At 41.8% G+C, this 16,253-nt stretch overlaps 1 protein-coding gene and 1 pseudogene across 2 annotated transcripts in view; one reads left to right on the forward strand and one right to left on the reverse strand.

Moving 5' to 3' along the window:
• Positions 1 to 222: 222 nt before the first annotated feature.
• LOC134473438 (glia maturation factor beta-like) lies at positions 223 to 2,148 on the reverse strand (annotated as a pseudogene).
• A 2,074-nt stretch (positions 2,149 to 4,222) lies between these two features.
• Galnt8 (polypeptide N-acetylgalactosaminyltransferase 8) overlaps positions 4,223 to 16,253 on the forward strand; it is a 41,175-nt gene continuing 29,144 nt past the window's right edge. For both annotated transcript variants that reach the window (XR_010043676.1, XM_063237722.1), the window contains exons 1-2: positions 4,223 to 5,032; positions 9,332 to 9,629. Coding sequence is in view for 1 of the 2 variants with exons in the window: in XM_063237722.1 (XP_063093792.1) it covers positions 4,825 to 5,032; positions 9,332 to 9,629 (506 nt within the window). In the remaining variant the exon portion in view is untranslated. The remainder of the gene's footprint in view (positions 5,033 to 9,331; positions 9,630 to 16,253) is intronic.

Genomic DNA, 16,253 nt, shown 5'->3' on the forward strand with positions numbered 1-16,253 from the left:
TGATAATATGCTGTTTTCATATATATATATATATATATATATATATATATATATATACTGTTAATATTATCAATGTTTGTCAAAAGAAGGCACCAAAATGAATTCTGAACCATAGTTATAGAAATTAGTCACAAGAATTGAAAAAAAATCCCTGGAGAAAAGGAGTCCACTTAACAGTTACAAATATAAGGGAGCAGATATAAGGAAACTTTAGGAATTTCATTACTTATGAAGATAATTTCCTCTGCGTTCAAACTGCACAAATGAAGTTGTTTTCTTTTTGCTACAGAAAATAAACTGTAAGCAGCAGTGTGTTTTTAGGCATCGATAAGTGTTTACGTCTGGTTCTAGTATAGTCAGGTTAGTGCAGAAATACTTTAGAAGTGCAGAAGTCAACTCTTCCGTGAAGTTTTCAGTATTTCTTATTTCAAATGTCCTGGTTAATTCAACTGTTAGAGCTAACTTATTCTTACTTCCAGCATACAACATCATTGTCCAGGCTTCCATCCAACAGGACTGGGGAAAACAGAGCATAGAAGACATAAAATGCCCATTGTCACTTGGATATTTATAGCTATGCACAATCCAGTGGGGTTGTCATTCAGGTTGCTCATCTTTAAATTTATCTAGTGAAGTGCCCTCAAGGTCCTCATCCAGTACCAGAGGGCATTTATCTCTATCAATCTTCTTTATAATGGCAGCATTGTTCATTTCTTTGAGAAAAGGAAACTTTCTCAGTTTTTCCACTGAATCTTCAATGACACCAAAAACCACCAAAGATTCAGTCACTGTCCTCAGCTGGAGCTCTCACCATTCTTATCCCTTTCCGATCTCCAGGAAGGACTTGTCCTTCATTAAAAGGATGTGTGCTTTCCTGTTCTAAACTCACATATAGGCTCTTGCTGGAGGGACTGAGCCTGATGTGTCTTTTGAGATGCCACACACTCAGGCAGAAGATTTGCTCATTTGGCCTTTTGTGACACTTGGCCCTTGTGGGTATCCTGACAGGAGCATAAACACATTATATAACCAGGGCGTGCTCTCTCCGCCTCATAAATTTGTGAGCTCCCAGAGGCAGAAGTATAAGGTGATTCATATGAAACATTTAAAGACTCTTAATAGATTAACAGAATTAAAATCTTTACGCCTAGAACCTGAAAGTCTGCGTTTTTGTCAAGCTATTTGGGTGATTATTATGAAGTGAACTTTGGAGGATGACTCCCTTGACACCTGAGCAGGTATTAGCAGCATGAAAAGACATGTTCCCAGAAAGGCACTCCTGTGTCCCCTTTCCTGGGGAGTCGCATCACTTTTGTAGACAAGAAGGACAGGTACAAGGACTACAGAGAGGAATACCCACCAGTCTCTCTAACTTGATAGTCTCTTCTGTCTTATTCCAGACGCTATAAGGTAATACAGAATATGATGCAATTTTTATCAAATTAATTATCATTTGATAGATAATTCATGTGACATGACACAGAATCTTAAAAATACAAAAAATCAGTGAAAAGTTAGTCTCTTTCCTACTCCTGTCCCTCAGTTCTTTGATCCCTACCACAGGGGTAACTATTTTTGTGCATTTTAATTTTTAGTTTAAAATTTTTTAAACAGATTCATCACTTACACTGCTATAACTGTAAAAACAAAAAAAATTTTTGAGACAAAACCTCCCTATATTGTTCAGACTAATCTCGAATTCAGTTCTCCTACCTTGGCCTCCTAAATTATAGAATTATGGGTGTGCACTGCCATGCTTAACTTTTTGTAGATTTTTAACAAACTATTTGTAAGTTCAGCTTGTATAGAATGATATCATGCTTTTAAAAATATAACTTTGATATATCTCTGTTTTTACATAAGTTTGCAAAAATAGTGCTATCATTTTTTATAACTAGATGTTTACTCCAAAGCCTCACGGATTCATAGGTGTGGCTTTGAGGAAGTGACTGGATCATAGGGGTGTGGTAGGCAGTGGTTTAACCCTCTGATGGGTTTATAGCCTGATGTGAAGGTAGGAGGTGGAGGCTGGTCTGAGGGGTGTGTCCCTGGTGGCGTGGCCTCGAAGGGCTCATCTCCCTTCAGCTCTCTGACTCTGCTTTCTGACCCCTGGGCTGTGAGCAGCTCTCTGCTGTGCCCGTTTGCCATGCCTTCTTTGAAGCCACCCAACTTGGACTGAAATGCGAGCCACAATAAATCTCTTCTCTGTTAGTGTTCTGTGTCAAGTGTTTTGTGCCAGTGATGAGAAAAGTGACGAAGACAAGTACAAAAGTACACAACTAGAAAGCCGATGTTGGTACTGTGAGCACACGCTTCTGTGCTGTTTTATCCCATGTAGATTCATGCAGTGAAGAAACCATTCCTGTGTGGACTACTCATTACACCATTTACCTGTTCTAGGGACATGGGGGGACCTTACTTTATTTTACATGCCTTTATCCATTTTCATATATAATTCCTTTAAATATCTCTTACACATACTTTGAGAAGCACATTGGGCAATGTTCTGTTTTTTGTTTGTTTGCTTGCTTTGTTTTGTTTTGGTAATGGGGATTGAACTCATGACCTCGCACTTGCCAGGCAGGCACTTATGCCGCTGAGCTAAATGCTCTGCCAGATGTTCTGTTTTTCTGCTCCATCTGTCAATCATGATTTACCAACCTCAGAAGGGCGAAGGAACTCTTCTTCTATTTACTCCTACTTTTACTATTTTTGTTGCTTGTTCTTTCTCCCAGATTTTCACATCTTCATTTAGAACATTTCTTTATCTTTTCCTTTATGACAAATCTGCTGGCCAGCTGCGCATGGTAATGCACATGTTGCACCCCATCACTCTGGAGGCAGGAGGACTGCTTTGTGTTCAAGGCCAGCCTCAGCTACATGGTGAGTTCAAGGCCAGGCCAAGGCCAAGTTCAAGGCTACCTGGTGATGTAGAAAGGCCCCGTTTCACCCTCTTTCTCCAGTAAGCCTGCTGGCAACAAATCTCATATTTCTTGTTCAATAATGTCTTGATTCTTCCACATTGCTGAAAGATATTTTTGTTGGATGTAAGATGGGATGGGCCTGTTTACTTTAACACTTGAAAAATATTGCTGTTTCCTATGGCTTTGTGATTTCTGGTGAGAATTCTCACTGGGATTGTTTCATTGCTTTCTTGTTATTTTCAAGAATTTTTAGTCTTTGATGTTGAGAAGATTGATTGTGATACTCTCGGGCAAGGTTTTTGCTTTCTTCTTTTGGGTTTCCTTAAGTTCCTTAAATCTCTAGGTTTATGTCTCTTGCCAATTTTGAATAAATTTCAGCTTTATTCTTAAGATTTTTGTTCAGCCCTATGTTTTTGTCTCATCATTTGAGACTCCAGTGATGTGAATATTAAATCTTTTGTTATAATCTTAACAATCTCCGAGGTTCTGTCATTACTGCTCAGTCTATTTTCTCTTTATTGTTCAGATTGGATATATTTATTGTTCTATCTTCAAGTTCACTGATTTTTCTCTGCTTCTTCATTCTTCTGTTGAGGTCACCTATGATTTTAAAATTTTGAAAATACTAAGGCAAGAGAAAACCTGTGGAATTTACATCTGTGTTTTTCCTTGGGTTCCAAGACCTCTAGCCAGTCTTCACTTTTCTCTCTGCTTTTCAGAATCTCCTTGTTTCTTGCATAGGGAATGTCCAGGGCTTTCCGTTGCCTGGGCTAGAAGAGAGAAACAGTGCCCAGTACATCTGCTCCAGCTCTCCTCAGAATCAGAGCCTGGGAAGACTTTCTTTTTTTGTCTTTTTCCTTTTTATCGGTACCGGGTATTGAACCCACGACTGCCTGCTTGCAAGGCAGGCGCTTATGCTGTGAGCTAAATCCCCAGCCCCTTGGGAAGACTTTCTATGATGAAAAAATAGGCTTTGAACAGTGGTAGGATCATAGCCCATGAGATTTTTTTCAAGGTATGATTATTGCTAATTGATACAAAAATAACCATTTACCTTCCTTTTTGTCCTTTTTCATTTTCCCTGCTCTCCTTAGAGCTGCATGTCTCAGATGCCCACATGTGCCCCAGTGCCCACCTGCCAAAGGCACAGTAAGCATGGCAGCTAGGTGCACAAGGTAGGCATAGAGACCAATGTGAGACTGAGAAGTTTCAATTTTGCCCTTGGAATACAATTTTCTTTAATCTATATAATGATGGTAATTAAGCAATTTGCTCAAGACATAGTAAATGGAGGGAGTAGAGAGCAAAGTAGTTCCTGGAAGCTGAGTCAGGGAGAGCCCCAGAGCTCAGAGCTGCAAGGAGAACATGTGGACACAGGAGTTAGCTTGGTGGCTCACCCCAGGGTCCCTGCCTTCAGGCACCAGAACCAGCAGGGAAGGTTCCCCTGGCACTAGCTGAGTATGAAGGCTTACTGTGTTTGTGACCTTGTAGGGTTGGGCAAAAATGTACTGAGGATCTCCATCCTCCAGAAGCACCAGGGCACTCTGTGGGCTCCTTTCTTTTCCCCTTTGATTCCCACAAGACGAGACCTTACATGCCCCATCAGTCTCTAGGGAGAGAGGGAAAGAGAGAGAGAGAGAGTGCTCTCACTCAGGTGGCTGGGCATTCCTTGGCCTCAGAGGCAGGGCAAAGTGTGCTTAGCTGTCTCACCTGTCTCTGAGGAGCCTCCCTGGCACACCCCACACACCTGACGCTGCTCTGGAAGAAGCCATGCAACTTGCTGCCACTGCTTTCCTGGCTAGAGAACATCTGGCTCGGCAGCAGGCAGCCAGTATAGGACAGCCACTCCTCCACTGGCGGGGCAGCCAGGCACTCAGCTGTGGAGGACCCATGGGCAGAGATGCTTAGGAGAAACCTCCCCCAAGTCCTCTGCCTCGGGCTGATGCTGGTCCTCGCTGTCAACCTCCTCCTGTTGTTTCACACCAAGGAGACCGTACAGAAGTTGATTCAGCGTGGTCTTCATGAGGAGCCCCATCGGCCTCCACCTGAGAGGGATGAGATCGTGATGGACAGGCTGGCCCACCTGGAGGTGGTTATGCAACAACTGAGTGAGTACAGCACATTGTGCTGGAGCAGGGTGTGCACCTGTGGGTAGGGGGTTGGGGAGAGTGGGTGAGGCACCAGCTTCCCCTCGCCCAGCCGCTCACATAAGCGTCACCTTTGTGTTTTTGATGAGACGTGGGGACTGATAATTAGGTGGGTGGGAATAAAAGTGGGAGCACACAGTGTCAATAAGGGAGCAGTGGAACAGAAATAGTTATGCAGGAGTTTGTGCACATGCATGCGTGCACACACACACCCACACACACACACACCAGGAATGTCTGGGCACAGCCCTGTCCTTGAACTTATGTGTGGCAGGAGTGCACATACGAGGTAGCAAAGTCGGTGACCAAAGCCATGATCTGGTAGGGACTCTGGTAGGACCTCACAAGGTTAGAAAATGCATGCAGAAAGCAATTGTGTGTCCTACTTAAAACCTCTTCATTTAAAATTCAGAGAAAGAATCCTACCCATGCTGGGTTTGCTGATGATTCTGGCTGTCTGAGGAAGACTGACTGCTCTGGCCTGTGTATGCCTCAGTATCAGACTTCAGTGAGGGTAGTGGCAATTTTCCCTGCTCCCCAAGTGGCAGGGTTCAAGTACTTGTGCACTTAAGGCACTGCTGAATGTGTGAGCAGGAGCTTGACCTCTAGGATGAGTGTGTGCCGGGAAAAGAAAAGGGAAAATTCGAGAGTCCCAGGGCAGAGAATGAATGAATTCATGTGATGACAAGGAGAGAGGGAAAATGAGATGGGGAGCAGGAAAGAGGAGAGAGGAGGAGGCATCAAACACCCACAATTTCCTCTGCCCCCTTCATGGGACTCATTATATTTTGCTGTGATACAATTTTCTGGAAAGCAAGCAGGCAACCTTGCTTTTTGTCCTGTTCACCACTCATTTCTGTTTACTCATAGAAATTAAATAGATGAAAAAGTGAATGTAGGAAGGAAAAAGAAATGAACAGGCAGACAGGGAGGAAGGGAAGAGGGTGAGAGAATGAATGAAAGGAGGTAAGAGAATGGATGGAACAGAGGAGAAATGGCTGGCTCCAGAAGTCCTGGAACCCCTGATGGGTGAAGCAGCACTCAGGCGAGTGTGCCAGGCAGCTTTTCCAGGACTGTGACTCAGGGGGTCATCCCAGCACTCTACTATCCCTTAGCAGAGCATCCAGAAGGCACCTGGACTCTTCCGCCCAACCCTTAGCTCATCAGTCTCCTCGAAATAAAATGGTAGGCATCCTTGTCTTCAGTTGGGACCCAGTGTGGGACCATCTGGTCTCCTTCCCCTTTCTTCTTACAGTGGCCATTTCTTTCTAGTCTTCTTATCTTGGTGTACCCTCACTTCATCACTCTAAAATGATGCTGTGCCAGAGACTCACCACCACCTGGGATGACTCCAAAGTGTCTCTGGGCTATCTTTCCAGATCACAACTGTCCTTCCTTCCCACGTCCCTCCCTGTGATTGAAAGCCTTGTTGAATTACTTGTCATCCTTTGTTCCAGGAAGACCAAAGAAAGGCACAAGTCAATAAGGATGTCTGAGAAAATCAAATAGATTACACTTGACACAGTGATGACTGCATTCAATGCGTAGTGACAATTACTTCCCTATTGACAGAAGTAACAACGGATCTAAACTCTGTGTGAACCTCCCTTGGGGCTCTTGGAAGTCTCCCCAGAGTAATGTCACTGGGTGTGACCTTTAGAAATTGTCAGTATAAGTCATGGGAGTGACCTAGTAGCCCTGGATTCATTTTGCTAGACTAACTGCACTGCCTTAGATTGGCTCTAGCATGACTGGGTCCTAGCCAGTTCCCATGGGTGAGTGAAAGGGAAAATTTGACACCTTTCCTCCAAAAATAGGAGTGCAGAGGAATTTAAAGGTGAGGAGAACCCAGTACCATCTGAGATCCCCATGTGCTTAGCTCCAAAAAGGATGAGACTAATATTCTTCCATCTAGAACACTAAATTTTACTCTCATTCATTTTTCCCATCTGAACAAATGTACAGGGTGTTCATGTGAACTTTCTTTGATAGACCTATTGTCTCATTTTCTTCCCATGTTTTCTTTGACCATCTTTTTTCTTCAGCACTTTAGTTGATTCTCCTCCTTTTTCTCTTTTTGGGCCAATGTTTGTCATCTCTAAGCATAACTCCCTCTCAGTCGCATGACTTCTTTGCTCCTTTTGGGGTACCACATATGGACTTGAAACACACTCCAGCCATGTGCTGTGGCATGGGACTGCACCCAGTCAGAGAAGTTTGTCACATGGGGCCATCTTCCTACCAGGCTGGTGATCTTGGGTTACAGTCATTCAGAGAAATGTGTACAGAGATGCTGGATGGGCTGAGGGTGGACCTCAGACTGGTTGGGATGTAATGGAAGGTTTAGAGGATGTTGCATAACTTTCCCAAAGAGACAAAAAAAGAAACATCTGTCTTTGAACTGAGAGGGGACCCACAGACCAAAAAACCACTTGGACAAGACCAGCTTGGCCAGTAAATGAATTTATTAGGTGTTACTTCCACATCAGTGCATGATTCAGGGGCTGCAGCTCTACCAAAATTTCCAATCCTGCTCCGCTAGACTAGTGGCCACTGAAAGCACTGATTAAAACAACAAAAGCAGGACTCCAAAATGCAAGACTCTTAGGGAAACTTGTAGGTGTACTCTGTCCCATTCCATCCAATCAGGAAACTCTGGTCTTCTCCGTGAATACTGTCTAGGCGTGGTGACGCATGACCTCATCCTATACACACGACCTTGGTCTGGCACACAATCTCAGTGCCTGTCTAGTGGGAGGGAGCTTGGGCCCCAATGAACAACTTGATGGGGTGGGAGGCACACCTCAAAATAAAGATGCCTTCATTAGGGTTTGAAGAAAGATTCTCATCATAGGAGACTGCTCACGAAAATCAAATGTATCTTATGGCAGAGAGCCTTGATTGCCATATGACTAACAGTCATAATCACTAAGCACTGAATTGGTTTCTCTCTCTCTCTCTCTCTCTCTCTTTGCTGAGTTTATTGATTGATCTTGAGGAGAGTTCTTGGTATATATGTTAAGAAGATGCAGTGTAACTCTTACAGAGTTGTTGTAAAGTTTAGGTAAATAATGGATAGGAAAGAGCTTCAGAATTTGTAAGCATCATTACAATTGGTATTTTGGGCCCTAGCCTCTCCTGGGCCTGTCACTATCTAGCCCTCTTTTGGGTTACAATGGTGTCTCTAATGTGACTGTTAGATGTATCTGAAACAATGCAAAGTCTTAAAAGTTAAAGATTCTGATGAATTTAACACATGAGAGGCAATGCCATGCGTGGATGATGGTGCTGCTGCTTAGATTAGATTTTTGTTAGCCACTATTAGTGTATTTTATTTCTCAAAATTTTACTTACCAAAATTACTCCTTGGCTGGGAATATAGCTCAGCGGCATAAGCGCCTGCCTTGCAAGGGTGTGGTCCTGAGTTCGATCCCCAGTACCAAAAGAAAAAAAATTACTCCTTGATTTCATTAAAAATGTAGATTCTGGCAACTTCTCTTGCCCATGTTCCCACTGGACCCAAGATTCTAATTTAAAAGATGTCAAAATGAACCTTACTACCTACATTTTTAAATAATCACAACTGATGATTCTGATAAAAATAGTTTGTAGGTCTCATTCTGGAAAAACATTATCTTATTATCAATTTAGTTCTCATACCTCCTAGTCATCTCTTAGGGCAGCCACAAAGAGGTGGATGTGTTTTGATGGAGCTGAAGGAAGGGAGGCATCTATTATGTGCTTTACCAAGATGATGTTACACGGTTCTCATAAGTTCCTCTGACATCATGTCCTCTGGGACAAAATGTATCCATTTTAAAATTTGGAAGACATTTTGTCACTTTTCCATTATGGTAACAAATACTCAAAAGAATTACCTTATGGAAAGACAGGATAGGCTTGGCTCACAGTTTTGGTAGTTTCAATCTGTGGTGAGTTTGTCCCATTGATTTTGGGCCTGTGGTAAGGCAACGTATCATGGCAGGAGCACATAGCTGACTGCATGGTGGACGGAGACAAAGATACACCCCAATGACCAAACTTCTTTTCCTAAGAGTCCAGTTAGAGCTTCTATCACCTCCCAATAGCATCACGGGCTGGTGACCAAACTTCTGACTTGTGGTCCTGCAGGGAAATTTAAGATCCAAACTATTTCAGGAAAACTATCACAAGGAAATTAGGACGGAAAGTACTGCTCAGATAACTTAGGATTGGTTGAATTTTTCTTTGCCCTCTCCCTCCCCTCATCTTCTTTTGCAGAAGAAGATATGAAGTTGGCTGTGAAGCAACAAGCGAATGTGCAGGACACACTAAAGAGGGTGAAAGATGAAGTTCACCCTGCCCCAAAGACAGTGCCACACAACGTGGTGAAGACAAAGAAGCCCCAGGCCCCAAAGAAACTCTTCCCAGACTCTGCACTCTTCCAGAGGTGGGGAGAGGACCTTCCTGAGGCTGAGCAAAGAAAGGCCCAGGACCTGTTCCACAGGTTTGGCTATAACGTGTACCTCAGCAACCAGCTGCCCCTCGACCGCAGCCTCCCCGACACGCGGGATTCCAGGTGAGATGGGCCACACTGGGCTTCCACGGACCTCAGTTTGTTCTGAGGATGAGCTTGGAGAGCTGTAAAAGTCAAAGGTTGGGGAGTCCTGGGTGTCTGAGTTGTTAGGGAAGAGGATGAGCAGGTTCTTGTTTTTAATCCATTTCATAAAGGCAGCTCAGAGAACATAGCTGACTCATCCACATGCATGTAACCCTCAGAGAGGAGCTGAGATGCAGAGAGAGGGAGAGGGAGAGAGAAAGAGAAAGAGAGATTGATTGAGAGAACATTAAATCAACTCATTATAGATTAGAATTCCTGATAAAGCACATCTCTGAAAGCCCAGAGCTTCACCATTCCTAATAGTGAAATATTAAAAGCTTTCCCTTGATAATGAAGAATAAGACAAGAATATCATTTACCACTTCTTCTATTCAACATCATACTGGAGGATCCAGCCAGGCAACTAGGGAAGAATACAAAATAAAAGACACCATATTTTTGCACATTTCATAACCTTATACAGGGAAAATCCTATAAAAATCTACTGAAATAGAATGGATAAAGGACTAACACTACACATACAGTAGGATATTTAAAAAGTACAACTTGGCAGTTTCTATTTTGATTATTTAACTCATTCATATTTAATGCTTTTGGTGAATTTATACCTGCATTCTGCTTTTATTTTCTAGAGTTTCGTCTCTTTTCCTCATTTCTCCTTTATTGCTTGTCTGATTTTCATTAAGTGAATATTTTCTAATACAATAGTATAAGTATCTTAATTACTTCTGTATATTAATTATTTCTCTAGTAATTTCTCTGGAGCTTATAACATCAGATACATTTTAACTTACCCAATTCTACTTAATTTACTGAAGAATAGAAAAGTTCTTCAAAATACCTCTAGTCACTATTTATTTTTCTGTTAATTGTCACACACTTTACATATATGTATGATATAAACCAAAAATATATTGGTATAATTATATAATTTTGTATCTGTTAAAGGAGAAGAGAAAAATGGAGAGAAAATAAAAATACAAAGTCTATTGTATTTGCCTTATCTGACTCTCTAAATTTGTTCCTTTTTAATTCAATTTGCTGTTTCGTTTCCTTACACTGACACAGCTTCTCTCCCATTTACTTACCTTGTGCTATTGTTGTCAAATTTATTACATTACTCTTAAGTTACCGACCCAATGATATAGTTACATATGCACATTGTTTTTGTACATTGACTTTTAAATCAGTTTGTGTTTTATAATCACATAATTACTTTTGTTCCTCTCTGTGTCTGTGTCTGTGTCTGTGTCTGTGTCTGTGTCTTTCTTTCCTTCTTTCTCTTTGCATTTAAACTACTTTCTGGGGTCACTTGCTTTTGATCTAAAGAACTTGGCATTTCTCATAAGGTGGATATGCCAGCAATATATTATATCAAAATTTGTTTATTTGCCATTGATTTTATTTTGCCTTCATACTTGAAAGATACAAGATATCAAAGATGCTTGGTGGATGATATTTTTTCTTTTGGTATTTAAAATATACAATACCACTAACTTCTGGCTTATATTATTTTATGAGATTCCAACTATTAATCTTACTGGGCTTCTCTGGTATGTGACAAGTTGTTTTTCTTTTGTTTCTTTCAAGAATTTGTTTTAAACTTTGATTTTCAGTATTAGGATTATAATGTGTTGGGGTGTGTGTCTCTGCATTTATTCTACTTGTTATTCATGAAGTTTTTTGGATGTGTTTCAGTAGTTTTTGAGTGTCAGTAGTTCTTTTAGGAGTTATGAAACCATACATGGAAGTCCAGAACAATTATGGCAAGAAAATATAAACTGACTTCTTTTTATGTGCATATACACCACAACCAAAGAATCTTCATTCAATATCTGACCATGAGTCCATGTCCCATATGGCAGTGGTCAATTCAAGATCTGACTGAGAATGAATTGGCTCTCTCCATCATGTCACTCTAAAAGGGTGACTGTCGGGCACCCTGATTCTGTGCACCAGGAGACAGTGATAGGTCTTAGATGGAAAGGTGGAAAGTCACTGCCCCACTAACACCCCCTCACTTCAAGATGGGCCCTCATGGGGATAGATAACCTTATCTGGATGCTCTACCCTAAAGGTATTTAGATAAACCTTTCAGTCTGATTGGATGTACTTGGATGATAAAAAACTTTCATGTTTTGTGACATTTCTGATTGACTGGTAGTGATTACATGGGGTATCAATACAGTGAAAAGACTTGAGTCCGTATGGTCTAAGGCAGTGATGGTGAACTTATGGCACAGACATGTCTGTTATTACTGAAAACTCTCAAGATTGAGTTGAGGAGAGTTATGAACTGATCTGCAATAACTACCCTCACAATGTGACTTTCTATCGGGGGTAGTGTAGATATCTGTCTGTCTGTCTATCTATCTATGCAGTGCTGGAATTGAACCCAGGGCTTTCATACTGAACTACTTACCCAGGCCCTTTTAAAACTTCTTTAAAGTTTAATACCAACACATAATTAAATTTTGAGACAAGATCTCACAAAGTCACTAAAGTGCCCAGGCTGGCATTGAATATGTGATCCTCCTACCTCAGCTTCCCAGGATGTTGGAACTCCCAGTGTGTGCCACCATGCCTAGGTAATAGTTTTTTTAAGTATCTCCTGCTGCTGTCTATTGTGGTAGCCGCTAGTTATGTATGGTTATTTAAATGTAGATAATTAATATAAATTAAATTAAAACTCATTTTTGGTTACATCAACCACATACAAATGCCTACCACCCCCCTGTGACTATCATAATGTGAAGCACAGATAGGGATGGTTGTTGTCACTACAGAAGAGTCCACTAGACAAGGCTGATCTATGTCTTCTGGCCAGTTGCTAGGGAAGCACAGAGGGAGAGTTCATGCTCTTGGAACACTAGGAGCCATATTTTTGCCTCTCTTGACACAAGGTGGGGACGTGTGATGGTTAATTTTCAGCTTGATTGGCTTCAGGCACACCTAGATTAGTAAAGCACACTTCTGGGTGTGTATGGTTTGGTAATGGGTCCTGACCTTGGAGAGTACCTCTGACCCTTTTTTCTCTGACTCTTTTCTTTCACACTCTGCTTTCTAGCTGGCATGAGTTGAGCAGCTTTCTACTCCAGGCCCTTCCACCATGAAGCCAGCAGGCCAGGGACCAAAACTTATGAAATCATGAGCCAAAACAAATATTTCCTTCCTCAAACTGTGTATGTCAAATATTTTGTTCATCGTGACGGGAGGCCGACAAAATAGGTATTGGAGTTAGGATGTGGGTAAGAGAAGTATTGTGAAAACATTTAGGATATAGCAAAAAACAGTACTCACAGGACAATATGAAGTGTAGTGGAACAAAGAATCTGAAGTGGCTGATACAGTTCTAGAGATTAGAGGATAGAGAAGTCCAGCAGAATGTTAGTAAGTCTTTAATTCAACACAATCATGTACACTTCCTGTCAAGTACATACATATTATTATATAACCATTCTGTACCAACACTAAGAACTACTCCTGAGCTTTAAGGAATTTAAGGTTCTCCTCTATCAGGCTTCCTCTATCTCTAAATTTTGATGATGCTCAGGCTGTAGCACACGGTTCCTTCCTGTTTTTTGTGTTGTTGATTTCATTCGCTTACTTACATTGGGAATAATTCCAAGTCCACAATTCCAATCTAGACTTTCTCAGAACCATGTATCCAATGACCTGCTCTTAAGCCTCTATTTTGTGACTCCCTGGCATCTCACACTCAATGTGGCTGGGTCCACTTATTTTCTTCTCCAAAGCAGGCTTAGGGGAGCTATTCCTATCTTCCTACCTGTGTCATGGTGCCCACATGTGCTATTCACCTGGGCTAGTGTTCCATCACTGTAACAGACACCCGAGACAAGCAGTTCATATAGGGAAAAGGTTTATTTTGGCTCATAGTTTTGCAGTCCCTGGTCCATGATTGAGCAGCTGTGTTGCTTTTGAGCTTCTGGAAGCAGCTCATGGAGGGAGTCACAGGCTGGGTCAAAAATATTCACTCCATAGCTGAGAATAGAATGAGAGAAGGAGGAAGGGGCTGTGGTCCTACTGTCCTCTTTAGAGCACTTCCCGGTGACCACAAGGCCCCCAGTAGGCTCCCACCTAGGGACAAGCCTTTTACATGTGGGCTGAGGGGGAGGAACCTTTCCAAACTGGAACATTTTCATCTGCTGTGCTCATGGAAGTCAGAATGGTATTTTAAAATGTTAATATAATCAAACTGCTTCTTTGCTTAAATTCCAACAATCCTTTCAGGATAAAGTCCAGTCTTGTTGGTCTTGTTACACAGTCCCTGCTGGTCTGTGTAGCGCCACCTGTTGACATCACTGTGAAACAGCCCAGTCCTTCAAAAAATGCATGTCCTTGTATGTTCATCTGTGCTGGGCTTGGCCCCAAATGGGCTGAAATCTGAGGTCTGCAACTGAATATCCCTAGATGCCTATGATGTGAAGAGGGGCATGAAGAGGGCTTTCAGGGAACAGGAGCAGATATTACCAGGGATGACAACAGCCTGACCCTGGTCAGAGGAGGTGCTGCTGTCCCCTAGAACATTGGTTGTAGTGGGTCAAATACTGGCTTTGCTAGAGAGACAAGATATCTAGATTACAAAGAAAGCATTGGAAACTACTTTAAATTTTTGAAAACTATGTGGATTGAAGCTTTTAAAATGACATTAAGTGCATCATCTTTTCTCCTAACAAAACAACTAGTTGGAGAAAATTTTAAAAGTATCATTTACTACTTTCAGATATTGTCTTGAGGGCACACAGCAAGCACAGAAACATTCTGTCTGGGAAATCTATTAAGTTGCAACAAGACCAGCAAGAATCTGTGGCACATGAGCCATGATTCCTTCCTTCTACTTCACCCCAAGTCCTGTCTGGTGGGTATAACTCAAGGTTCTTTGCTCTGGGTGGGTGTGGCCACCCCCAAAGAAAGGGAGCTCCTTGTCTCTCCAGCCCTTGGTGTAGGGCTATGACTTCAACCTGGAGAGAGCAGGCCAACCACATGTCACATCTTTCCTATCCTTAAGATCAGAAGTCCTACTCCTCCTCATGGAAGTGGCTGAGACTGTTGTGATTTCCATCCTTTGCCTCTTCCTTACTTCCAGAGTGGAATTCAACTCCAGCTGTGTCAGGCTGAGTACAGCAGGCTCCACTTGCACCTTCTCCCAGGCCTGAGATCTTCTCCTGCCACCTCTTCTCTCCCCAGTGTCCGCCTGCATCACAGGTTGTCACTGCAGAATTGGCTACAGTCCCTACTCTCATCTCCTGTGCAGTGCTGTGCAGGTTCTGTACAGAAGAAAAGGGGAGATGACAGCCTCCCTGGCTCTGTGCAACGGACTGACCTATTTGAATAGAACATGGAGGATTCCATGTCTAGGGACATCTGAAACAATGGAATGCTTGGTTGGGGATACTCATAGCTCCATGAGCGGTAACCAGTAAAACAGCAGATCATCCAGAAGAGTATCAGGCAGAACCACCAAAAGACAGATAAGAAGAGGCTTATGGGCTATACCCAGCCCTAGGTGGTCTAGAAGGCAGTGCAAAAGCACCAGGCTGAACCCACCCAGAATCAGCAGAATAGTTTAAGCACCATTTGTCAACCTGCACACAGATAACTGAAGCCCTAGTGTTACGATTTTTGAATGCTAGATGTTTAGACCAAGGGGCCACTCCTAAGACTCCAGGCTTTAAAATAACATAAAAATCATTATTTCTTCAAAATATATTTTTAAAACTTTATACTCCACTTCCCATTTTCCCTTTTGGACTCTAGTTGCAATCATATGTTGTTTAATGCTTGAGTAATTTCTGAAGATTTCACTGTCAAGGGTTTCTGTCGTGGTGGGGATGTCACAGAGTGCACTTACATAGCCCAAGACAGCTATGATGTCACCGAGCAATATAATATTGGGGACTGCAGCTGAAAGTGTGATCTGTTTTTGACTGAAATGTTTGGTTTGGGGCTCATGACTTTGTATAAGAGAAATAAAAATATACATCAGTATAAGATCTTGTTCAAGAACATTTATCCCAGTGATATTCATAGTTACCCCAAATGGGAAACAACTTAAATGGACACCCATTGGTAAATGGAGAACTATCACTCTACAATGGGATATTATTTGACAGTGCAGAGGAATGAAGTATGGATACCTTCTACAACAATGAATGAACCTTGAAAACATGCTGAGTGGAGCCAATAATTAAAGAACATGTTTTATATTTTTATTTATACAAAAAATCTAGAATAGGTAATTTTATAGAAACAGAAATTAGATTAGTGGGTGCCTGGCTGTGAGGACAGAAGTGAAACAGATTGAGGGGAGAGGGAGAATGGCTGGTAATACAGTATTTCTTTTTGTGGATGAAAGAATTCTAAAATTAGTACTAATGGTGACTCTGTCATGATTATCAATCTATGGCAACTATATCGCTTTAAATGGATAGATATTGTTGTTTGTAAATTATAGCTCAATAGTTATATTTAAAATTAGTTGTTTCATGTGTACAGAGTTACAGTGGTACAACAGGAGTAAATTTTAGACATATGTTGCACAGCACAGTAGTTCTTGACAAA

This window comes from Cavia porcellus, unplaced genomic scaffold (genome assembly GCF_034190915.1).
Source record: "Cavia porcellus strain 051 isolate PalLab524CR breed Dunkin Hartley unplaced genomic scaffold, mCavPor4.1 scaffold_27, whole genome shotgun sequence".
In the NCBI taxonomy this organism is placed as follows: Eukaryota; Metazoa; Chordata; class Mammalia; order Rodentia; family Caviidae; genus Cavia; species Cavia porcellus.